At 44.6% G+C, this 26,667-nt stretch overlaps 1 protein-coding gene across 2 annotated transcripts; it reads right to left on the bottom strand.

The window, feature by feature from the left end:
• Positions 1-405: 405 nt before the first annotated feature.
• On the bottom strand, positions 406-26,172 carry LOC122827229 (POU domain, class 3, transcription factor 3-B-like). Of its 2 annotated transcripts, XM_044109940.1 has the most exons (12): positions 24,295-26,172; positions 23,878-23,952; positions 7,090-7,257; positions 4,461-4,523; positions 3,776-3,806; positions 3,611-3,690; positions 2,520-2,605; positions 2,368-2,443; positions 2,123-2,291; positions 1,237-1,345; positions 687-856; positions 406-613 (listed from the first exon to the last, which is right to left on the bottom strand). In XM_044109940.1, exons 1-12 carry the CDS (start codon positions 25,510-25,512, stop codon positions 522-524), a joined length of 2,337 nt encoding a protein of 778 aa, XP_043965875.1. In that variant the 5' UTR covers positions 25,513-26,172; the 3' UTR covers positions 406-521. The 2 variants fall into 2 exon arrangements, with proteins under 2 accessions (XP_043965875.1, XP_043965876.1); XM_044109941.1 differs by lacking the exons at positions 23,878-23,952; positions 24,295-26,172 and adding an exon at positions 7,554-7,683.
• Between the last annotated feature and the right edge of the window lie 495 nt (positions 26,173-26,667).

Genomic DNA, 26,667 nt, shown 5'->3' with positions numbered 1-26,667 from the left:
GAGGACACCAGTTGTCCCGTCCTCCCAGCAGAGCTCACGTCCCTCTGAAACGAAAACACTTTGACTCGTCAGTAACGATCATTTACATCAATATAAATGATGAATTACTTAAAGAACACGTTTTCAAAATCACCTGGTGGCCGTTTATAAATCAATGAAACAACCTTTTTTTTCTCTGGAAAAACTAATTCCCAGTGAGTGTTGCACTATGGGTAATGTAGGCTTATCAAGTTCTACAAATGGCTGAAGAGAGCTTTTGAGAAAATCTTCCAATTATTTAAATAGATTTAATTGTTACATAGCAAACATTATTCTGTTTGCCATGTAACAAGCTTAAAGTTAAATAAGTCAGAAGAAAAAAAGATACATTTATGAAAGCAACATTAGATGACATACACGCTTTGTTTTTATAAGAAAATCTTTAATTTATTTAATCACAACAGGAAAAATTTTCATATTTTACAGCCTGTCTCCATCTAGTGGACAGATAATGTCACTGCAGCAGCTGGGACGGAGGATCCTCAGCGTTTCTTCCAGGTGAACTTGCGGCGCGCTCCCTCCTGTCCGGGCTTCTTCCTCTCTCTAACCCGGGGGTCAGGGGTCAGCAGACCGGCTGCAGGGAGACAACGACAAGCTGAAGCGAGAGAATTTGTTCCTCGGCAGCCGATGCTGCGGGCGGCGCTCACCTTGCCTCATGGCCTCTCCTTCGCTTTGCGACAGAAAGCTGAGCAGCGCCCGGGAGATGGCGAGCCGCAGCGCCCCCGCCTGGCTGGATCTGCCGCCGCCGCTCACGGAGCAGTCCAGGTCGAAACGGCCCAGCAGGCCACAGAACTGCAGCGGGAACATCAGCTGCTCCCTGAGCCGGGGCAGATAGGAGAGACGGGGGTGGGAGTAACGGGAGGGACAGTTAGCTGAGCTCATTTACTGCCTGGTCCCGCTCCGATCAGAGCGGGTTCTGACTCAGCACGACCCGGTTCTGGGTGGCGTCTCAGCCTGAATGGACCCAGATGCTGACAGAGTCGGTTGTCACCCCCCTGCTCCAATTACGGCCAGCGTGACGACGGCTAGCAGCGCACACACACGCTCACACTCACACACTCAGTCAGCTGTGTAATTAAGTGACTAGCAGCAGATAAAGGAAGGCTGCCTTCCATTCCTTCAGGCTGTGGAGGACAAAAAACAAAAAAAAACGTCCCGCTCTCCATTTATAGGGAAACACAGTGAGAGGAGGCCCACCTGTCCTGCAGCACAGGGAAATAGTGCAGGTAGTCTTGGCCATTGACAGTGAGGCGTCCTGCGCCGCAGTCACGAACCACCACAGATCCTTTGGACGTCTTCCTCCTGCCTGGAAGGAAACACGGGTCGGTTTAACTCTCCTCCTCTAGACGGTTGCGGCTCCTCGCAGTTTGATTCATTAATACTAGATTCACCCGAGAGGGAAATTAAATGTCGTGACTCAGATCGTCCACTTATCACGAGAGTCATCGATGAAGGCGATGCTGCGGACAGGAAGGATCTCCGCGAGCACTGGGAACATCCCGACCTGCCAACAGCTCAGGGTCCAGGCAACAAAGATGATATTCTACAGTAACATATGTTCTGATGACATCAGAAGCTCTGCCGATCAACCTCCTTTGCTCCTTTTTAGCCCTCTGTCTCTGACGAAAGCCGAGCAGAGAGACGTTGGGGTGTGATCTCCATCGTGAAGGATGGAAGAGGTGGTCTGAACTCTTTCTTTCTACCGTTGTATCCATGAAACCCTATTTTCAATTCCTGGGATTTTGGGGTCAAAGTTCAGGTATTAAATGAGCTTCTGAGATGCTAATCAGCTGTTCCCAGTTGAGGCATGTTGCCATGGTTATGAATCATAAGTGTCCTACAATAAATAACAAAAAACCAGTAAACCCTTCCAGATGCTCAGCATCCCGAACTGTCTAGTGTCTAAAAACAGCAAGAATTCAACCAGGAACTGATGACGTGTAGAAAGGGACCAATAAGGACCAGCTGAGCTGCTGAACATGCTGCCACCACATTCTACAGTAAAAAATGATAAAAATGAAGGTAACGAGTAAAATGTTGGTGTTAGTATTTTTCCACTGTTGCTGGTCTAAAGTCTTCCTACCCTCTGCGGTGCTGAAATCCACCCCGGCATCGTCCTTCTGCAGCGGCGGCACCACCTGATGCATGGACTGGGCCTCCAGCTGCCGGCGGTGGTTCATGACGAACTGCTGCTCCAGGCTGCAGCAGGGCATGGTCAGCAGGCGCTCCATCAGCTGGATGAAGCACTCGTACTGAGGAGGACAAACAGCGGATCGGTTGGGTCAGGCTGAGGTCAGGCTGAGGTCACATCGCTCTGGCTGGTCTTACGTCCTGACTGGAGATGGGCTCCACCAGCAGCGCCTCCAGCTCTTCCTTGGTCAGCCACCTGCTGGTTCCCAGAGCGCTGCAGGAGACAGGAAGTGGGTTGGTTTTCGACAGAGACGGCTCTAATCTAAGAGAGGACAGGTTTCAAAACCAACATCTGCTTGGGCTCAGTCGGGAACAGTCCTTTGGCTCTCAGCTGGTCCTGGTGCTTCTCCACCTTCAGAACTCTGCCGTACAGATCCTGGAAGGCAGAGCAACCACAGCAACGATTAACTCACACGTTGTGCTGGACCTGAACACGACCCGACCCGGGTTGACTCAATTTACCGGACGTCGCCTCTAAAAAATTTTTTTATTTCCCTTTAGGATTAATCAAATATTTTTGAATTGAACGTCCATTAATTTCTGTTTATTTAACCATTCTAGCACACATTTATGCTTTCTACAATGATATTAAAAAGTAATTTATACCAACAGAACATTAGCATATTAGTAACACAGCCTAGCATTAGTTATCTAAAATACTAGAAATAGCAACTTAGCAAAAATCAGCCAACAGCCACTGCAGTAATGTTTATTTTAAATAAGTTTAACTAATACGCTAGCATTTACTAATTTACAAATACATAGTATTCTAAGAAAGGCATTGGCACCCTGTGTGTCATCTAACAGGGTGAGATTAGCTAACAAAACACTAATTAAAGCTAATATTTGCTAAAATTAGCAGGTTAGCTAAAATTAGCTTGCAGGTGAGCCTTCGCTAATAAGGGAACATTATGTTATATCCTAGCAAAAGCAAAATAAACCTGTTATGTGACTTCCTGTGTTTGGCTAAGACAGATTTCTTTTTAATATCAGACAGAGTGATTCTCAATGAGATTTAGACGGTAAAAATATGAAAAATACTTGTTTTCGTTGCACTAGGAATACCACGTTACCTTCAAATGAGTCACTTCAATAATATTTAGTGTATCATGTTATAAAAGCAGCTGCTAAACTGTTAGCTAACAGATGCTAACATTAGCCGTTTCTATGATGGCCTAGAATCTAGGCCATCCAAAATACTCATGCTAGCAACCTTGCTCAGATTTCTTCACAGTTTTTTAAACTAGTCTCTACATCAACGGTTCTTAAGACTTTGAAAAGCTTAGTTGACATTTTTTGTCTGTCTTTTTTTGGGTGGCTTTCACGTGAAATAAAAATGGACACATGATGGGACAGAGCCTGAATCACACGCTGCACTTACATGCATGAGGGAATAGTAGGACTGTTTGCCGGTGTAGAACAGGAAGTGGAAAGGCCGTCCATCTGGTCCCCACTGCACCGCTTCGCAAGGGAAGGAAACAAAGATCAGCTGACAGTTTGACGATGTCAAGATACTAACAGATCTGTGTGTGGAGGCGTCACCAACCTCTCTGCTTCGGAAAGATCTCGACGGGATGCTGCAGATGGAAAAAAGCCCAGCAAAACATGAAGCAGTCTGCCCTCATCCAGAAGACACATTTCTTTTGACCGCGTTATGATTTTTACAGCCGTCTGAAAATATGTTCGTTCTTCATCCAGTGAAGTTAAAAGTAATAGAGCTACTACTTGAAAGTATTTTTCCCCAAAATGTTGTTAAAGTAAATGTACGAAGTTACTACTCACATATGAAAGCTTATTGGATAAATTGTGATGATAAAAAAACAGAGTAGTGACGATAAAATGGGTTTATCACCTTCAATATCCTTGTTGCAATTTTTAATATTTCTAGATCTAGATCCAATTCTTTCATAGATTTCACTTAGAACAGAGAACACGCTCGCCGTCCTTTTCGTGCTCAACAGCACAAGCTCCGCCCCCAAATAGAGGCGGTCCTTGTTAAGACCGTGTAGTTTGTTCTTGTCTTTTGATTCATCTGAACAGGATTTCTTTTAATGCTGTTTTGATTTCATGTTTTTTCTTGCTACTTATTATTCAATCTGAATAAAATAAACATAAATATCATGAGGTGGAACAAAACTCAATAAATTTGTTCCACCTCAACAAGATGGTTTTGTGGTTAAATGACAAAAAGCTGAGTATGTTCCAGGAAGGGGATTAGAGACACTACTAACCTTCATGAGGGGCCGAGCGCTCTTCTCAAACAGGCCAGAGGGGAAGAGGTAGGCGATGCTCCTCTGCGGGGGAGGAAAGAACAAAGATGAATAAATAAACGGTGAGGGCGCTGACGGCCAGCACGTCCAGAGAACACGGGTCGCCGAGCGTGACAGAAGAAGAGGCGCGAGCTGCTGGCGGGTTCACGGAGAGGCGAGGCGGATCCGTTAGCGTGAAGCCGAAGGAGAAAAGGCTCTCGGCGGACAGGGCGAACGTCCGACGGGTTCACCGTGAGTTCACCGCACGCCTGCTGTTAGCCAGAGCCACGGCCCCGGTCCTGTCAGCTCGATTAGTGAAGCAGCAGGTCCTTTAAGGTTGTCACGACGACGGAGAGCAGCTAGAAGGGGATGGGGAGAAACTGTGAAAAACGGCGGGGAACAGATGAGGACACACCTGCGCCTCCCTGGAGATCTGACAAAATGCAAGAGAGATCCGGGAGGAGCGGCGACGGAGTGCCAGAGGGGAAGCTGTCGGAACGGAGCGAAACTCAGCCGCGTGGGGAACACGGAGGTTACGGATGACAGAAAGACAGCTCCAGAAGGACAAAAGGGGCTCAGGAGACCATCAAAACTAAAAGCAGAGATACATTCATTTCTAGCTGCGGGACCAGGGAGAAATGCTGCATTTTAAATGAAGGAAGAAAAAATAAAGTCTCGGTGGAGTTTGAAATAAAACAAAAAGTTCGTTAAACTGCACCACACAGCTCTGATGATGTAGACATTTAAAAAAAAAAATCACTAAACTCTGATTTCTCCTGAAGACTAATTGTGATGCGAGTCTGAAGAGGAGCAGTTAGAATGACTGTCGCTAAACTATGGGGCGTTCGCTGCCTCGCGTGGAAAACGACAAGAAAAACAACTAGAGAGGCTGTGAAGAACCCGTCAAGCTTCCCAGTTCCACCCGATTAACACATTTAAATGAATTTAATTCAGCGTTACCGATCAAACACCATCCATAACCAAAAACTGACTGAAAAACGTTGAGCATTCTGAGCATATGAGAGTGACGTCTCAGCTGCTGGTTTCCCCCAATCGTTGTTCTGTCAACAGAGCTTTACATGAAACAACTCCACCAATGAGGAGGTTCCATTTATTAGCTTCACATCAACATCAGGTTCTCAGAAAGACATCCACCAGGTGATGATGACGCCTTCAGGGACCAGACGTCCTGACCGGAGGTCCGAGGAGCCGTCCCTCCGGTCTGGGAACATCTCGATGAATTCCCCGGCTCTTCCTCTCCGTCACGCCAGAGCCGTCCCGACTCCGGGTCCGGAGCGCCGGCTGTCGCTTCGCTTTTCACACTTCCACAGACAACTCTATCGGTTACTGGCGAGGGACGGAGCCACGGACACGCGGAAAATTGGGATAAATGTGTGGAAATTAAGCCAAACAAACATGGGGGGGGAGAATGGGGAAGCAGGGTACGGGCATCAGATGGGGGCCGTGAAACACGGCTGCGAAGAAGAGGAGAAACACAAAGTCCAACCGTCTGCTCGTCTGGGATCAACTTGTTGAAAGATTTCTAATCTGTTAAGATCAGAAATCCATCTTTTCAGTAAAAAATAAAAAAAAAAACACTAGACATGAACCAGGAAGTCAATGATTCATTTATAAATGATAAACATATAAAATCCAGATGATCAGGTTCTAAAGGAACCAGGGCCCATCATGACCTCTGACCTCCCACGGCGTTGAGCAACAAAAATGAACCCTGGCAGGAAATGTTGCCAGGGTTCATTTACAAATATATAGTATAATTCTAATTATAAAAAGTTGGAACCAGAAGTTTACATACACCAAATAAACAGACCTATACAGGCTTTTCCTCCCCGCCTGAACCAAACTTCTGTTTGAAGTCGGAACCGCCGGAATTATTTCCGGCTTATTTCTAAAAGCCTAAGTAATGAAATAAGAAATAAAGAATTAGTGATCCTGCAGTTATCCTATCAGAGGTCTCCAAACCCATGACATCATCTGGGCTTGTTCTTCAAAGAGACTGTAATTAGGGCTGCGCCAAATGCAGTTTTCAGGTGGTTACTGAAATCTACAAAGCCTGACCTGGCGATTCGGATTTTAGCAGATGCCAATTTTTATTTATTTCTTTTGCCTGAAATGTCATTAAATATAGCAAGAAAGTCGCTGAGTTGGCAACTGTGGGGTGACTATTGTTAACTGCAAACATGCAGACATGACCTGGTGGGCGGGGCTAACAGTCAAACCTCTCTCATGGCAAAACGGTGGTTGATTTTTAGACTTTTGCTGAGGTAGAAAAGATAAGGGAGTAAGATCGACTTCGCATGTAATTATCGACCAATCACCGATCTCCCAAATTTGGAAATCGGCGTTGATAAATCGGATGGCCAATAAATCGGTGGATAACTGGGATAACTGCAGGATAACTGCAGGATCACTAATTAATCGGCTAACACACCAATCATTCGGTATGTAGACCTCTGACCTTGAAGACTATTATAAACAACAGTCTGAACTATTCTTTCTCCCATTCATTTCCAGGGACATCTATTGGCCTGCTTCACACAGCCATACAGATGTTCTTGTGCTTCTTAACTCCCCTAGAGACCAAACTCACGTCTATGTCCTCCTGAGTGAAGTTCTCGGGATCCTCTCCCATCATGTTGGCCAGGTGCCGCTTCCCGATCTCAAACTCCTCCACCTGCTTCTGGATGAACTCTGCGGTGAACTTCTCGGGTCCTGTGGCCCCCAGGTTCTTCCTGTGGAGGGCAGGAGTCCCGCATATCTGCGGGGAAACAGCAACGCTACTGTCATTCATTAGCATTCGCCTCGCGTGGCTAAACATCTGTTGCCGCAGCCGAACTGGACCCGACAGGTTCAGAAATCAAACAAACCTCAGCTCGTCGTCACACTTTGCTTGGATAACCTGTGACGTCAACATGTTTGTAATTTCAACGATTCGTTAAGCTAGTCTCGGATGACAACAGCATGCTAACACAAGGACATCCGTGTTTTTATCATTTAAATACACGACTTTTAATGCAAGGAGAACAAATTAACGGACTGTTAGTGCTTGTTTACCCGTCGGCAGAACTGCAGCGTCACTGGCCTTGTGGACGAGACGAAATTTACACTTTTCCTCAATAACGAACCGACAACACGAGCGCTGTTGGCCGCCATCTTCGGTGACGACAAACGCGTCAACGGCGGAAGTTGGTGTACGTCACCACTGCATATGATTTTCTTCAAATTTAAATACAACTAAATATTGTTGCATTAACTTAATAATAAAATTACATTTAAAAACACAAAATTCTAGGACAAGTAAGTGAATTAATAAATATAGTCCACAAATAAAATCATACATACAAATATATTTTAAATATTTACACTTTTTTTTTTTTACATAGAAAAAAGAGGATTTATGACACTGATGAGTTTTCTTATTTAAAGTAACATTTCTTAGGCAGACAGGACATCTCGATACCAAAAAATTTTTAAATCATGATCAACTGTTTCAAAACCTATATGCCATTTGATGTGACATAACTGGAGAGCAATCAAATACATATGGAGAGTGGATGTTAAATTAATAAAAACCTAGTTGAATGTATCAACTACACCATAAGCTAATATTTGGGTGAAGCACCTTCTGACTGCAGTATTCATTTATAACAGCCAATAATCAGAAAATCCTATGAACCTGGAATCAAGTTTAGCTGTCTTCGTAAATTCAAACACTTGGGCCACAATACCAGAAAATTAACACGCAATATTATCAGATGAACACAGTAAGAACAGCAGAACCAAGTGGTGGCAGCATCATGCCTGCAAGTCTCCTAATTGGAACAAGATAGTTCAAATGCTAATTCTAATTCTTAATGAAGACCAGTCAGTTTAGATTCTTCCAACTCTACAACAAAATGACTTCACCAGAAAAACTTTTCCGACGGGCTCGTTTCTGGGTTGAGTCCAGAGCTAAATCTGGCCGAGGTGGCTCGGATCTGCGAAACAGGGACGCCAATTTGTTTAAGTCTGAGCTGTTTCTGATGCGAGCGGCCCAACACGTGCAACTACTTTCATGGCTTCAGCAACTTTAAAGTAAAGTACGAGAATCATGACAAGACTGTCATGCACACGCAGTTCAGTAATGGAAAAAAAATGAACTTCACAATCTAAACCACATGACCGAGGGCCAGGGCCTGCAGTGACAAAACAAGACAAATAATAATGGGATTTGTTGAGTCAAAGTGAGTGCAGTTGTTCCCAAAGACAGCTGCCACTTCTTAAATCTGAAAGACAACACTCCACATCACATCTCAGAATGAAAAACATGCGGACCACATGGCTCAGCTGAATGGTAAGAAACAAAGAACTCTAACAGCCTTCTTTGTGTTCCTCATTAAGGCTGTAAATAATAAAAAAATCCCCCGTCAAATTAATCTAACCTTGTTTGCAACCACCTGTTAAATATACAACTTTAGTGTGAGAAAGTTGCAGGGAAAGAAAACCGTGACTGGAGCATATGGACGCCAAAAACAATACTGTCCACTGGCGAACACCATCTGTCTTCAAAGTAAAGCCACGGACTCAAAAACCCCCCAAAAGGGAATGGATTGTGTCATCACAAAAGGATTTAAAAGGAAGTGATCAGTATGACTGTTCAGAAATGACACAAAGAAAAGACTCAGGCGGGGTCTGCCCGACACATTGGCACAGCTAAAAATAATTTGTTCCATCCACGAAGAGATGGATTAACACATTCTGTGCAGATTCCTTAGAGGGAAACAAACTGCCACATCACCCGAACTTTACGGGCTGAAATTAGTGTAAACTTGTCTATCAAGATGTTGTTGTTCCCTTGCTTTGCTGAAAAGCACATCAAAAGTTTGTCTAACTACAAGTAAGTGTCATTATCAATAAAAAAGTTCAGCTGAACACGACCGCACATTGCCAAGAAATCAATCGTCGACTGTCGTTACATACATCCACCTCCTGGAGGAAAGTGAATGAAGGGATGTAGATTCTACAATAATAATAACGCTTTGTTATGCACTTAGGATGCAGCTTATAAGTTGATTAGCTGTTAAGACTAACTAGCTAATAGTTTAAGTAGTTGCTAACATGTGTCGGAAATAACAGTTAATTTAGGTAGCAGTTAGCTTAAGCTGTTCTAAAGGCTACTGGCTACTGTTAATGCCATTAGCTTTTAAGATAAAAGCTATTAGCTAAAAGCCGCCATCTTTGGTGCGACATGCTTATCTCTAGCACCATGTGTGGGGATAAGCCTATCATCCTGAAACATGGCTGTCATGCCTATTAGGATAAAAGCTAATGACTTTTAACTTTTAAAAGTTGATGCTTAGCAGATTGTTCACTTTATATGCTGCTGGTCTAAGTAGCTATTGTCTTGACTGGCATTTACCTTTAAATTGTTAGCTTGATAGGCAATTAGCTAAACTAAGCTTAGGCAGTTCCAGCTTCACCAGTTGTTAGCTTGATTAGCTGCTAGGCGTGGAAGCTGCTACGTTGAATAACTAGCATGTAAAGTGTTATAGACTACCTCCTGAGAATTCTTCTCTAACTCTGTCAATTATGATCAGTCTGACTGCTGCCTGGCCAGACATCCAAGTAGAAACTTATTCCACAAAACCAAAATGTTTTGACAGAGCCTCTGTCTTGATCCTGAGATTTGGACACTGGTTTTTCTCAGCAGAAGGAGCAGCAGTTGTTTTAGGGGATGGTTCCTCTTCCATGTTGTGTGTGTGTGTGTGTGTGTATGTTTTGAGTACAGTAGTATGCTGTGTTTACAGATCAGTGTTGTGTGTCTTCGCTTAGATTACTTTGATAGAGTTGGAACGGGATCACAGGGAGATTAATCAAAGTGAAGGGGCACCGACTCCCGGCCCGTGCCAGTCGATACGGCCGCGTGGTTAATTTGCCCCGAGGAGGGCTGTCGTCGGGCCGATGATAAACTGTGTTTGCCCCGTTTTTTCGCCGCAAGCGCGAGCCTGCTCGCCAAGAAAAATAGTTTCGACCCGTGGTCTCTAATTCACGGTGGGGGGTGAGAGGTGGAACATTAATCATTCTTCTGTTGTGGCCCTTCCCTGACAGGAGAGGCTCTGTGGGTGAATTGGGTGGAGATGTTTTGTGGACACAGGTAAACCCGGCAGCCGCAGCATTTATCTGTTTGACTTTGTAAATATGTCAACAGCGCACTGTTAACGGGAAGCGGGAAACAGGTATGAACCCCGTGTGTGTATGTTTTCATTCTCGTGTGACTGAAGCGTTACGGCGATGGCTCCCGTCCAGCCGTCTCAGCAGATTTCCATATGGACAGCAGAGATTCCAGGACTAGAGAAGCACAACAATAGGTGACATTGACCTCCCCTCAATATGCCTGATCCCCAGATTGAGAGGCATCCTCTTATTTGTACGTCTGAAACGGCGATGGAGCGAGAAATAATGGAGGATATCACGGCGTGGAGCTTTGCCAGGTCTGCTCCCTTCCCCTCCGCCTCTCCTCCCCGAGTGCTGGAGAATTGAAAGCTCCTAATACCAGCGAGTCGAGGCTTTGCTCCAGTCATCATTTCCATGCTGCTTTACGCTGATTCCCTAATATCCTTAGCGCTATGCGTAGGGATAAGCCCATCGTGCCGAAACATGGCTGTCATGCCTATAAACCGTTCACGGCTCTAAAGAATCCATTATGGCTGCTCCACAAACATGGGGACTCAAAGGGCCACTTTCCTCAAGCTCATTTAGTCTTTTAAACATATTTATTTACACTCAGAGCCGTGCTGGGGGAGAGCTACAATACCCTACATCACCACAAAACTGGGTTTAACTTAAAGTGGTCATTTGAACCATAAATCAGACATTTAACCTGCTTAACTTCATCCTTTCTACGATAAACGCGTTGATCCTCTGGTGCTCACCGATCAGTGCGTGGTGTGTAGGATAGTTCAGAGGTTTTCTAGAGAGACACAAGTAGAAGTCAAAAGTCACTGCTTTTCACCCTGGTTTGATTCATTTTCCAGAATAATAAAACTCATTGTCGACAAACAGGATTTTAGCTTTCTAAGCAATTTTCCTCCCTTTTTTTTTGTAAATCCATTTTTATCTCTTCCATAAATGACCCCCCTCCTCCCTCCTCAACATGTGTGCAGATCACCCCCACAGCATGATGCCACCACCGCTATTTAATATTTAATAAAGGGCTAGCCGGTTTCCATTATTTTATTTTTACATATTTATTAAAGCTGTCAGCATGTCTCCTCCCTGAGCTACTATTGCTATCTGAAGAAAAGCACCACTCTGACCAAAAGCACCCAATCAGAGCCAGGAGGGAGGCAACATGGTGGCAGTTTCCTCAAATATGTACAAAATATATATATTTCTTAATAAAAGTTACATGCTGCAGCTTCAAAGCTTATTATGATGTATTTGGTGTTTGAACTATTTAGATCCAGAACGCTTTTGTTCTCACTAAAACCAGGAAGATGGAGCACATCGCAACAATGTTTGGATAACAATTCCTTCTCGCTATTTGATTTCCCTTTGGGGCCGATAAAGTATTTTTGAATTTGAATCTAAAGTCCTTCCACTGCCTCGCTGGTCAACCTTCCAGAACTCTCAGGCCTTCTGGTTCTGCATCCAGAACCAGAACCTGAACACGGACAAGTATTTGTTGCTTTGTGGTTTTATGGTGTGAAATCACGTTGACCCGGCTTGCTACTGCCCTGCACTAATAAATTTGATGATGAAACGAACAAAGTCCTTCTTTAACGAGGGTCTCGAATACTCACGGAGTTTAGCTGTGACCTCTGACCCCGGTGAATGGCGGGGGTCACCGCGGCCTCTCCGATCCTCCGACTTGCAGCAGCAGTTGTTTCAAATCAACATCTGCTCAGTGTGAGGCAAAGCAACTTAAACGCCACGCTTCACTTTCTGTCAAGAATAACTTCATCCCCTTTTCATTCACACACACACACACACGCACACACACTCGCACACACACGTTGATTACCAACAAGTATGGCCATTGAGTGGAAATTAATTTGCCAGTGGTAATGAATAGAGACGTTTTGCTGAGGAGCGTAAAAACAGCTGAGCTGCCAGCGATTACCTGCTGGAATCAGCCTTCATCAATATCAGGATAATTACAAAGCGCTCCTGGCATGGCGTGAAATGAGCGGAGCGTGCAACAGATTGGGCGGTGACCAGAGATGTCTGCAGGTATTAGCTTCCTTCTCCTCTAAGGACTTCTCGCGGCGCCACAGGCTCCAAAAGTTCATTGAGAAGCTCTAATATTTGAGAGGCCTTGTTACAGTGGCAACGAAACGAATGAAGACAAAGAAGAAAAGCTGGGATAGGCGAGTTCAGATCATTGTTTTTCATCTGACGAATGACTGAAACCTCCACATTTGCTGTAGTTTCCTTGCTTTTTGACTCTTCGTCAGACAGCGTAAAGCACTAAAGCGGGTCAGGAAAAGGCCTTTTTGTCCACTTTCGTGGCCATCCAAAGCAAAGCGCTGAACTGTAGAGACTGGCATAAGAAAGTCAGATGTTGGTGTTGATTCCTGTCTTTCCCAGACGTCTCCCAACACGTCTCACATGGAACCACTTTGGCCGCCCCCCCCAACCCCCCACTCCTCCCGCCTTCCTTTCTGTCCCCTCAGACAGAGGCAGGATTGAGTTTCTGCTCAGACTGGAGGCTTTTCAGTCCACCTCTGGGATGAAAAGATGACTATTCTCTTTTTTTTAACTTCGTGCGACTCTTTTTTTTTTTTTTTTTTTTTCCAGGTGAGAGGCTGAAAGGAAGGAAACTATTACTATTAGAGGGTGAGCCTGGAGACGCAGCTGCCGGCGCGTCGTGGAGGAAGACAGTCCAGACTACATGAGGGGGGAGGAAGGCCAGGTCTCTGGAAATGACCTCGCGCAAACTTCCGAAAGTCTTCACCTCCTTGGCCTGTTTTGTCACAGCGCGTTTCCCAGAAAGCTCTCTACGTGTGAAGCACGAAGCACCCATGGGAACTGGGCTGGAAGACTGCTGTAATCACGGCCTGAGGTCGGCCACACAAATAAGATCGTAAATTAAAGGGCTTCGCAGAAAGCCGCAGAATTCGGCTCGCTTGTAGTTTTTCCTCGCTCGTCCGCCGGTGTCTTAGGCGGTCTCGGATTATAACGGCGTGGACACCTACTGGTTTGAGGAGGCCGAACCCGAACAGGGCCCAGTGGGGTGGCTGTCTGCGGTGGAGGAACATTTACACGCTGGAGGGATTTTTTATATATATATATATATATTTTTTTCCTCTGCTGGATCTGAAGCCTTTGGGGAGAAATTTAATCCGTCACAGAGAGTTTCATAAGGATGCCGGTGTGGCAAAGAGGGAAAACTTTAAAAAGCAGCGAGAACATGGTGGCTTCAGTGTTCACACCCTGGACTACAGACTCAAACCGCAATCCAGCATTCCTCAGCTCAAAACATCACTTCTGGTGGATATAATTAAATATAACCAGTTCCACTGTACCAGTAGGATTTCTTGACATTTCCTCATTTTAGATTGCAAGGAGGCTAAAAACAATCGTAAAGTTTTCACCGTGCAAAGACATCAGGAACCAGAAGAAGACATTAACATCATAATCTACTTCCTGACTCAACTGGCCAGTTGTTAGCTGACCACTTAAAAATGTATTGGCAGACAGTAGGAGGTTCTTAAAAAGAAACAATATAGTGACACGAGTTAGTGATGATAGTATCCGGACCCAGCAGAACACTGGGAATACCTCACCGCTGATCCTAGGACCGGGTCACTAAAACCCCATCAGCCTCCTGGGAAACAGCAGATTGAACACGCTGAAGTCAGGCTTTCAGCCCAGTGCCTGGTCTGGTGGTGTTGAGTTCAGGTACCTGGGCTGGTATCCTCCGTGTCTTCACTGGTCCACATGGAGGGGTTGGCATAAATGTCCACAAAGACCTTCAAGGTTCCACTGACGCTGAAGCTAAAGTTACCTAGAAACTCACACCGGTGCTTCTGGTGGAAGGTGACATTTGTCTTTTCTACATCTGTTCGATGAACTGTTTGCCTGAAGCTGAAGTGTGACATGGAATAGTAAACCCCTTCCTATTCCATGAATGATGTCACTTCCTGTGAGCTAATGCCACCTTCGGGTTACGGATGGAAACAAAAGATTATGGCAATAGGCTATAAAAGTTGGCGCAACAGGACTTCTCCAGCGTCGAATCTCCGGGCTTCTGTTGTGGACCGTTTCTAACTTTGATCCGGTTGTTTATGAAGAGAAAGAAAACATCTAAAAACTTCAACAGGACTTATTTATGCCTAGATTACTCGACTACTTGACTGTGCACACGACGAGGCTGAAGGGTCTCCTCCAGTGGACGCGAGGCACTTCACCGGCTGACAAATTGCTGGAGCGATTGAAGCGAAGGGCTGATTGCCATGTTAATATCTGCCATTGATCTCCTCATTGATCATGTGTCCCCCCCCCCACACACACACACACACACACATTCCCCCTCATAACGAGCGTGACTGGGCTGATCTGAAATAAGCCGTATCATCAGAAGGAGGGGATAAGGATCGGTGGACGGGAAACCGCTGCGCGAAATCAGCTTGAAAAAGGCCAGAGGAAACGGAGACAATATTAGAAAAAGAAAAAGCTCCAATCTGCTGATCAAGAAGGGCTGCGGGACTACCGCTGGGCTCTTTAACATCTGGCCGGGCAATTTAGTCTGCTCTGACGACTGGAAAGGTTAAACCACTAAAATCTAATATTTGCCTAGAGGGGGTCAGGCCACTGCAATTACAAGCTACAATCGGCAGGGCTAATCAGCTAGTAGCGCGTACCGGGGTTAGGCTGGCCAAATAAGCCCTGATCACAAGCACTGTTCTCTGCTTCTCCTGTTTACTTATTAAACCCTGTTCTCATGTTCAAGCCCCCACCCCACCCCCCCACCCTCTGTTAAAGCACTAGGGAGTAAATTTAGCTCCTTTTTTTTTTTTTTTAAGTGGGACTGAGACTAGCGGCCGCGTTAATCAGTATCTGTGGCCCTTTTTTTTGTTGCGAAATGATCTCAAATTACTTTCCTCCAAATCTGGCAGGCATTAACACCTCAGGAAGGGGGGAGGGGGGGCTCTGCACCACGAGGAGGGCCAGCAGAGCGATGTGTGCTGTTTACACGGCTGCTCTTTGACACATACACACACACATATATCTCCCTAACTGACTGAGGATCAAGTGCAGGATTAGGGGATAATATATCAGAACTGTCTCCCAGCAAAGCTCAGGGAACAATTACTGGTAATTAAATATGTGCCAGTTGCTGGAAATGATAATTATGTCCTTCGTGTATAACACCAATTAATTACTTTTATTTCGCAAAGCAAAGCCCTTAAAGTGGGAAGCGGCTGGAGCCGTGTCAGAGAGTGAGAGAGTCTGCCTCCGAGTTCGGCTGATGACGCCGTTTCCCGCTCCGGTTGCAAGCGTCAAAAACAGGAAGACCCATCCAAGTTCGCCGTGACGACCCCCGAAATGCCGAGGAAGGCGATGTCATGCTGTGGGGAGGTCAGAGGTCGTTCAGCGGGACTATGCGGCGCAGAAAACACAATAAGGGAATACACAATAATTACATGTCTGATATGAGGTGTTCAAATGTCTCTGTTTGCTAAAAATCATCTCATTTCTGGCTCCACACACTGAATACTTCATCATAAAATTACTCAAGTAAAAGTAAAAAGTACTTCCCGACTCTGGTTGAGACTAGCCTGGAGAGCCGTGAATCCCTCCCGTCGGTGCTGGTCGGACCCACCAGAACTCCCGATAAGATCAGCCGCCGACCTGATCCAAAACAAACTCAGGACCTTTCCTCCAACCAATGTGTAACCCAGCAGCCCTGCAGCCGTTCATCAGTCACGTATTAAACCTGCAGCCTAGCAATGGTTACCCCGCCAGCTCCTGTGAGCCCGACTGGGCCCACGCCGGGCCGCTGCTTCTGGGTTAATCAGACACAGAGTGAGATGGCCCGGCCGTGCTTTCTCCGTCTTCTATCCTTGTTTTTAACTCCCAAACAGCTCAGAGCTACAAAAACAACCAGGCTTTTCTCTTTGAACACATCAATGTGGATTTCTAGTCACGTTAGCTGTTTTTTTTGTTTTGTATTTTTCACAGAGCAGTCATAATAATATTTGATAATATTTTACCCGTTTAACTAAAACCCGGCCGAGACCAACACTGGACCGTTTGAGTCATTTTGGAGGGTCCTATCCACACATTTCACATCTTGGCCCTTAAAAGGCCCTGGGTTTTTCTAAGTTTCCAGTCATAAATACAAACCACAACTCTTCTTAAATCAGAATCCAGACTGGGAAGGTCAGAGGTCGGCTAGCAGCCTCAGGAATTACCCCAAACGAAGGTCACATCTACAAACAGTAAAGAATGATGCCAGTATGAACTATTAATTATTATTATTATGTGGTATGCGTTCCATTAAGTGGTGAACACACTTGATGTTGAGAGGTGTGCAGTATCAGCTTGTGCCGCTAACAGAAATTAACGTCACAACAATTTGCAAACGCCCTTCGTTTTCTGACTAGTCAAAACTACGGTCCGTTCATTTCTACGTTTTTATCCAGTTTGAGACCTTTGGGAAACCAGTTGGATTAGAATTGGCTCAATCAATTCAACTGAGCCTTGGCCCAGTTAGGAGAATGTATATGGGGCCCACATCTACGTCAATTTACATCCATTGTGTGCGCGTGGGGCCAAACAAGCAGGAAATGGTTCCAGATAGAATCATCCAGAGGTTATAAAGTGATTAAATGTTACTTAGACCTAAAGCCTATTGGAATCCCATTAAGGATCCCATTCTGTCACATGGGACCCAAAACTACACAATCTGAGGCTACATCTACAGATGTTAAAAAGCGAAACAAACGTCTTCCACGAAACCAGAGAGTGAAGCTCGTCAGAGGGCCGGCAAAACGTAAAACTGAAATGACTGTCACCGTTTTTTGTTTTTTTTTTTTAATAAAAAAATAACAGTCTCAGAGGAAAGTGGCGCCCTGTGAATATGAAGATTATTCTCTACAGACCAGATTCATCTCAGAGTTGCTTTAGTTTCTTCAGACTTGTATTATATATTTCCATCATCTTCATGAGCAGCTGCAGCTGGGCCAACATATCATCTTTTCGTTTGTTTTCTTGTTTGTTAGTTTTTTTATCTCAAGTGTTTTCGTCACTTCTTTCTGGCAGAAACCAATTTTTTAATCTTCAACCAAAAACAGATGGAAAACTAAAGGGAGGTTTAATGTGCCGTGTTTTATTGTCAGGAGTTGTAATGTTTCACATTTGCGTATAGAAAGGGCTTCAGTTATGAAGAGTAAATGTGTGTGTGTTGTGATGCAGTGTGTAAGGTTGAGGGTTAGCTTGTAGCGTGTAGCCGCCGCGCTGCAGGAAGCGAACGCAGGTCAATACAGTGGATCAGATGCAGATTGCGGCAGTGGGTGTGTGTTTCTCGGTGTGTGTCATGGTGGGCCTCGGCCCCCTTGGATCTAAGCGCTATTGACAAATCCATCAGAGCCGGTGATGCATTGCAACCTCCCCCCCACCCCCGCTGGCGCTGCGGGCCCAGCTGACATACTGTCACCTTGGCAACTGCAGCCTGCTGGGACGGCTGGCGTCCGGCCGAGGAGAAGATGTCACCGTCGGACCCCCATCCTGCGCCCCCCTCCACCCGTCCCCATCGATCCGTCTGAGGAGAGCATATCAGATATTCTGCTCAGAACTTTCTGCTCCTCTCCAGGCTCAGTGACTCATCCCCCGGAGCATTCTGGGTCTTTGGGACCGTTGGCTCCTACCCCAAGGTCAACTTCCCCGTTCTAGAGATCCTTCCGAGTTTGGGCACGTCAACCAAATGACCGCACAGTCTTAACATTTTTTTACTTGTAATATAAAACCTGACCATCCTGGCTGTGAGACTGTCTTGAGAGAACAGAGCGTCTTCAGTCAGAGGCTTCATTCAGATTCGCAGTAATACAGACCGCTACAGGAGACCTTTCCTGCCAACAGCCATCGCCGTCTTCAATAAATCAAGAATCTGAATTGCAACTTTTCATTTCCCTTTAGGATCAATAAAGTATCTTTGAACTTGAAATTTTGTCTCTGAAACCTCAACGGTTGTTTCTTTTGTCACATCATGTGATCGATCGACATGAAGCAGCACCAACTTCCGAAGCCTGGTTTTCTAAACGTTTTGTCCACCCAACTCTCTGCTCACTAACACTTAGTCCTTTCTGTTGAAAGAAAGTGAACCAAAATTCACACCATTATAGGTAAGCGTAGTGGTGGCAGCATCACGCGAAGATTGTCTTTTTTTTTTCTCCCCCCATCAAGAACGAGGAACCTGGGAAGATGCATTGAGCCAATCACAGGAAAACCTGTTACGGGTTTCCAGGTATAGAATCCCGTGTCAGGATGGCCCAGTCAAAGCCCAGACCTACTTCCACATGAGAATCTGTGGCGAGACTTGAACGCTGACATTTGACAGACAGAAAATGTGAATATCGCTTAGGTTCTAGGCGCGGAAACGAAGTGGAAAGTGGCGACGGGGCCGAAGGAATCCTGCACCGCTTTACAAACATCTGCTTTTCACTTTACCATACTCGGATCTTTGTGTTCCCCCTTTCACGTCATCACGTGAAATCCAAATTCAACATCTAGGGAGACACAAATATTAACCCCTTTGTGTGTCCAGAAGCCGATGAAACGAACGCTATTTTGATTCAGCAAAAACTCAGTGTCAGATCTTCTGTCAGGAGTTTAGGAGACTGTAAATAAAGTCTTTGTTATAAAAGCGATAAAGTCCAGAAGCTCCTATTTTATGGTGAAATAAATGTTAATGAGTAAAATAGTTTTACTGTTAAAAAAAGCAGCAATTTAAATAAAATCTAGAAATACTGTCAAAAGTGATTATGTGATGGTGCAGACGTTAGAAATAAATCAGCGTTTCAGCGCCTGAACAAGTCAAAGAATTATAATAAATCTAAAATAAAGCTGTTACAAATAAAGAGTTTCTACTATTAAAAGCACCAATTATTTTACAGTTACAGTTTAGGTAAAGCAGAAAAAAAAGTTACATTTTACAGTTTTATTTTTTTTAAGTTTCTGTTAAACAATCTAAACCCCATCATTTTGAATTACCTGGAGAAATAAAACGTGTTAACTCACCCGTGTTGTCTTTAAGTGATGAAAATAAAAATAAAAACTTCCACAAACTCCTCTGGCTTTGTCAGGCAGCTTTTAGGACTGAAGCGGAAAGAATTGTGACTTCATCTGTCCACCGGGTGGCGCTGTAAGGCCAAGAAAGCAGCAGCAAGAATAAACTGCATTTTCCCAAAGCAGAGAGGATTTTTTTCTTATTATTATTTAGGATACTGTTAGTATTATAAGAATTGGTTTTTAGTGGAATATTTATCTTTCCATAAATTGTTATGTATCTATACATATATATATATATATATATATTTGCGTAGATTTATTGTTTTAGACAAAACTCCAAAAATGTATTTAGTTCTTTAAGTAAGCTTAAAGAACTAAAATTTAACCAACAAATTCTGGTTGTGTGAATTTATTTTATGAGATAAAAAAAAAAGTTTAATTCTGGAAAACGTTTTGACTGAATCTCATCAGGGACGGAATTAAACCGGAAGGTTTGAGTAGATTGCCCACATAAATTAATCTTCAAATTATTTAACAATTTATCTTGCCTGTGTTTAAAAACTATATACATATTCAAAATGACCGTAAGGCGGGTTTTTCCTCTCTTAAAGTACACTGTGCCGAAAAGCGTTGCTGTGAAACTTTTTTTAATTATTATTTTCGAAGTTGTATTGCAAAAAATTTCCCATGAAATTAAATTCTGTAATTTACAATAACGTCAAATCTCACCGAGCGAAAACTTGGACGACGAATGTACGCATTCGAGGAATATTTTCAGTAGTATATAAAATTACCTAGAAAAAAAAGATAAGAAATATATATAATTACCTAGAAAAAAAGACAATAGAGTCATTAAAGACATTCCTGGGATAATTTTAAAGTATTTCACTTCGAATATACATTCGAATTTGCCACTAACAAATTTTACCCACTTTTTGTTAAGGAGCGCCACTTTCCACCCCCAACAGATAATCTCGACTTGTTAATCAAAACCAATAAACTCCCTCCGACTCATAAAATAAAACCGCATCTAATACGCGTCTGTCTCAATTCACACTCCCTCCTCCACCTTTTTTTTTTTTTTTTTTTTTTTTACCTGCGCTGCTCACAAAACCATGACCTTCACGATTTATGGAGGAAACCCCCGGAGTCGCGTCATATTTTCCCCTTTTTCTTCCCTTTGTCTCCTTCATCTTCCTCTTCCTGTCACAAAAGAGAGTTGACGAGCTGCGCGAGGCCTGATAAGATCTACTGCTCTTGCGCTGACCCAGAATTAGCCTGACGTAAAATATCAAGTTATCAATAACAACAATAATAGTCTTTCATTGCACAAATAATGGGCAAAATGCAAATAAACATTTAAATGTATTTAATTTAAAAAAATACACATTTAGTCAAATTAAATAATTTAAATATATTAAATCTAATAATTAAATGTACACAGTGAAAGCTGGATATTAGTACACATTTTTGGAATGTAAGTAAAAATAAAGCTGTACAGATAAATAAGAATAGAAAAAGACGACGCTGCGGATTTCTTTCTATTAATCCCCTCACTTTTCATTATAATGTATCTTTCTTTTTTCTTTTTTTTCTTCTTGTGGCTGTAGCATCACCAGCCTGAATCCGGCTGGTCGTGCGGCAGAAGCGGCTCCCTGCGGACTGATAAATATTCAACTCTCGTGACACGTGGAGCAAACATGACGCATGTTTTTGTTTTTTCCTTCTCTAATTTTATTAATTTTTTTTAACCTTTTGAAAGCTAGACTGAAACAACCACTTTTATTCAAACTACATAAATGTGAGTAAAGGCGTGTAAACATGTAGCGCTGAGCTGAGGCGTGAGTGGCCTTATAAAAATACATCTTTTGTTTTTAACGAGCCAGTAAAATAAAAATAATAATAATAATCCTAATGATGCTAACGATGCGAATTGCTTTTATGAAAACACAAAATACAGAATGATAATAAGAAGACTTTTGAAATAAAGCAGCGCCTGATTGTAAAGTTGTGACATTTTCCAAACAAAAAGAGAGTAAAAGCAAAATCTGAATTCTTTCTAAATCAAATCTCATTCTATGTATGTATGTGTGAGAATTTTTATATAGGTGAATTATTTTCTTTTTGTAAACAAACATCTTGGTTCTACTCGGTTCATGCGTGAAAACGAGCTGAAAGCTGCATGAAATCAAAACCCATCAGGAGGTTTGGAAGCGTTGCTGAAACATCCTCGCGCACCTTCCCGCACATGCGTGCTTGCTGCCCCGCATACAGGAAAGCAGGTATCAGAGTGAAGCATGGCAGTAAATGACGGGATAGGTCACTGCGCACCTGCCGTATATTTACACCTGAAGCCAGACTCATTGCCCCCCTCGCTTCACACACACACACACACACACCCACACACGCACACACACACACACACACACACACACACACACACACACACACACACACACACAGTGACTTCCTTAGCTGCTCCTCTTTTGCACCGAAACACACTAGAAGTGAACATGACCGAACTAAACTTCCCCAGCACCACTTTTTCCAAAACAGACAAAGAAAAAGTGATGCTAGCTCCTTCTTTAGCATTGAATTCAGTTGCTAAGCGACTATCGAGGAGAAGAGGGGGGGCAGTGAGGGAGGGGGGCATCCGCGAAATTCAAATCCTGCAGCGAGAGGACACGTCTGGGGGAGTTTCGCTGAATAGGCGACCCCAAGATGCAAAAAGAGATAAGACATTCATCTTGTGTGTGTGTGTGTGTGTGGATGGATGGAGGGGGGGGGGGGTGTGTGTGTGTGTGTTCCAGTTGGGAACTGAAGCGTAGAACCAATCAGCACGCGCTCTGACCTCTGCGGCCTCTGATCCTGACCCAACACGCCACAGCCTCCAAACAGAACATTTACGCACAGAGTCGCGCAACGTTTACGTAAAATACAAAACAAAAGCTAGCCAAAAAAAAAAAAAGAGAGAGATAGCGAGAGGCACTCACGAGCACGCGCGTTAATTTGTCTCGTTCGTAGCGCCAAACGGGATTTTTTGCGCTCTAAACACATTTTGAAATATTGTCCAAAGCAAACCGAATCACCTCAGATTCACCATCACCACCACAATTAATAATAATAATAATAATAATAATAATAATAATAATAATAATAATAATAATAATAATAATAATAATAATAAAGCAGCACAGGATTGTTGCGTTTCATTCTAACAAATTTATTGTCTCAGTCAGCTCGTACGGAACCACTACTGCAAATTAAATATACAGTCGAAATAAAAATAAGAGCAAAGAAAAAAAAAAGGAGAAGAAGAAATTCACATCAAAATATACCCTTATTACCTAGATAGAACAAACGGTCTGCTCGTGGTGATTTGTGCTCCTTTTAGAGGAAAATATGATCCACAAATAAAGCATAAAAACAGAGGAATAAATTACCGTTTGGGATAAAATATTAAAACAAAATAAAAAAAATCTGATCTGATGATCTATATTGCCAGCTTTACATTGTGTTGTTTTTTTTTTATTTAATATATTTTTTTCTTTTTTGTCGTTTATTAAAACCTACCAAAGAATCCTGCTTACAAAGGGCAGCAATAATCCACACTCAGTCACACTTGGCAACAGATTTTTTTTCCCGTTTTGTTTTGTTTTTGTTGTTAAATCTGAATTAAGTGCAGCTCAAATGTCCCGTTTTCTCCTCAACCGGAGAGAGAGAAAAAAAAATCCACTCAGTGTCTCCGTTAAATAACGACAATAGGAAGGAAGGAGGTGATCTTTGAGATCACAGACAGTTCCTGCTTTTGCTTTCCTCTTTAAAAGGTGATGAAGAAGTGATGAGTGAGAGGGTGAGTGTGTGTGTGGGGGGGCATATAGGATAGAAAAATTTGCAGAAAAAAAAAAATCCAGAAAAAAAAAAAGGAAGCTGGAAGCGTCATGGATCTCTCTGGAGAATGATTCAGTCCCGATTTTCTTTTCAAATATACAAAATGTTTCTCCCTCTCTTTTTCTCTTGTTTTGTTTTGTTTTGGAATAAACATGATAAAGAAGAAGGGGAATGCAGGTTGGGAGGGGTGTGTTTACTTTTCAGGAGGGAGAGAGAAAAAAAATTATGAAAAATTGTTAAGGAGAAGTTCCTCTTCTCAATGCGCCAAAATTACCTGGTGGAATGAACTTGTGGTTGTCACCCTCTGGTCGCTCGCTTCATCTTTTAAGTAATCTACTAAAAAATGCCCCTGAAAGAAAAAAGCAGAAGGAACCTTTTAGGTTAAGACATTCAGGGCCTGGAAGAAGGTGCGTTTGTTTTTGTGTGTTTGGGAAGGAGGAAAAAGAGGGGAAAACGTTTTTTTTTTGTGTGTGTTTTTTTTTTTTTTTCTGGTGAAAAATAGATAAACACATTTTTCTGCAGTCTCATTCTCACAATCACAGTATCAAAAAAAAAAAAAGGTTTTGTGCTATCATGGCGATAGTCTGTCTGTTTAAGCAGTTTAATTTCATCTAAAAAAAAAAAATACTCTCTACGTTTCACTGAACATTCGTTTGCAGTCCATGGAGGGGGGCGGTGTTTCTGCACTCACATTGCCGACCTGAGAGTACACATCCTCCGGCGTCTGCGCCACTCCTGGCGGCGTCATCCGCTTTTCCTTCTGCCTCCTATTGCAGAACCACACTCTGACCACCTCCTTCTCCAGTTGCAGGTTGTCCGCCAGCGTGCTGATCTCCTGCGCCGACGGCTTGGGGCACTTGAGGAAGTGGCTCTCCAGGGCCCCCTTGACGCTCACCTCGATGGAGGTGCGCTTCTTGCGCTTGCGGCCCTGCGCCGCGATCTTGTCGATGCTGGTGGGGCTCCCTGTGGACGAGTCGGCCTCCTCCAGCCACTTGTTCAGCAGCGGCTTCAGCTTGCACATGTTCTTGAAGCTGAGCTGCAGCGCCTCGAACCTGCAGATGGTGGTCTGCGAGAACACGTTTCCGTACAGCGTGCCCAGCGCCAGGCCCACGTCCGCCTGCGTGAAGCCCAGCTTGATCCGCCGCTGCTTGAACTGCTTGGCGAACTGTTCCAGGTCGTCCGACGTCGGCGTGTCGTCGTCCGAGTGCGGGTCGTGGCTGTTGACGGCGGCGTGGTGCTGGTGGTGCGGGTGCTGGTGGTGGTGGTGGTGGTGGTGGTTGCCGTGCTCCAGGTCCGGGGTGTCCCCCCGCACCAGGCCGGGGTGCACCAGGCTCTGGCTGCCGGGGCTCAGCATGCCGTTCACAGTGAAGCCCCCCGGCTGCGAGTAGATGAGCGACTGCTGTTGCTGCTGCTGCTGCCCGCCGGAGATGGAGTTAATGTGCGCCGCCGTGGTGCTCCCCCACGCCCCGGCGTGCGTGTGGTGCGGGGCTAAGTGAGGCGGCCTGTGGTGCAGCGCGGTGCCCGTGTGCAGATCGTCTCTGGCGGAGCTCTTGACGTCCTGCTGCTGCGGGCTGCCGGTCATCCCGACCGGGCTGGACGACCAGGGCGAGCCGGCCTCGGCCGCGGCTACCGCGGCCGCGGCTGCGGCCGCCGCGGCGTGCGGCAAAGACGTCACCCACTGGTGGGCATGGCTCAGCATGTGCCCCCCGTTGCTCGCTGCCATGGCGCCTTGCATAAAGTCACTTTGCACCATCTTGACCGTGGGGTCTCCCCTGTAACCTCCGGACCCGGAGGTGACCGCGGCGCTGCCGGGCTGCATGCCGCCGCCCCCGGAGTCAGAGTGCACGATGGAGCCGGACGATAAGATGCTATTGCTGGGCAGATAAGGATTGGAAGCCGCGGTGGCCATCCCGTCAACCCTTATGAATATATTTGTGGATAACTCCCCTCCCTTTTTTTTTTTTTTTTTTTTACAGTCACTTCTTTCCAGCAGGCAAATTGTATCTCATGAATTATTCAGTCTTTTTAAAAGTCTGTGCAGTTTCTTCTTCTTCTTCTTCTTTGGATGCGCTGAAAGACGCAGAGGAGCGGCTGGAACAAATCCGCGTGTATTTACAACATTCTAGCTGAGAGTGTTCAGCGTGGACGACGTGGAAAGACACCCCAGCTCCTCCGAAAGCCCTTTGAAACCATGTGCAGTCCGTGGGTGAAAGTTTCGCACCGAGATCGCGGACATTAAAATTCAAATCGGAAGCGTCCCAAACAAACTTTCAGAAAGAAAGAAAGAAAAAGAACACAAACAAACAAAACAAAAACAAAAAGCCTCCTTCCAGAAATTCTCCAGTTTTTACGTCCAGCCTTGGATGTGGAAAAGCGGAGAGCGTCCTCACTTCTTTTGTAATTCAAGTCGCTTTTCTTCTCTCCGCTGCTCTCTCCCTCTCTTCTTTTATAGCACCGTCTCTTTGTTCTGTTTTGATGTGGATAAACCTGCCAAACCGCGAACTCCCGTTCAAGTACAATCCAGTCGGAACAGTGGCGCGGCGCTGCCTGCGAGCCTCTCCTCTCATTCGCTGCCTCTCTCTCCTCCTCTTTCTCTCTCTCTCTCTTTCTGACAGTTCTCCTCCCCTCTCCCCCCCAACTCCACAGCGTCCCCCCCGCTCTCTTCCCTCGCAGCCCTCAGGACGCCGTGTTTACCCCGTGCGTGCCCATTGATTGGTTACCCGGGGCGTGATTGGCAGGTCTCCGGGGCGCGCGGAGAACCTCCTTCCGGCTGTTCCGATTGGCTGCTGTGTAATTGCGGGTCCAAACAAAACGGGGAGTACAACTCGGTAGTAAACAGTGCAGAGACAAACAGGGACGAGGACGCAGGAAAAATGTTATTGTGTGTGTGTGTGTTTTAAAAAAAAGGTTATTTAACATTAAAAAAAAACAACAACACATTTGCAATTTTCTCTCGGCTCCGGAAATGAGCTTTAAACCCCTGAACAAAACCCCTACCTGTTTAAATGGTGGACATCCGCTTTATAGTCTTAAAAACAGAGTTAAAGTTTAGCTGTCGAGCTAA

This window comes from Gambusia affinis, linkage group LG24 (assembly GCF_019740435.1).
Source record: "Gambusia affinis linkage group LG24, SWU_Gaff_1.0, whole genome shotgun sequence".
NCBI classification, from domain to species: Eukaryota; Metazoa; Chordata; class Actinopteri; order Cyprinodontiformes; family Poeciliidae; genus Gambusia; species Gambusia affinis.
This window is presented reverse-complemented; position numbering and strand designations above follow the sequence as displayed.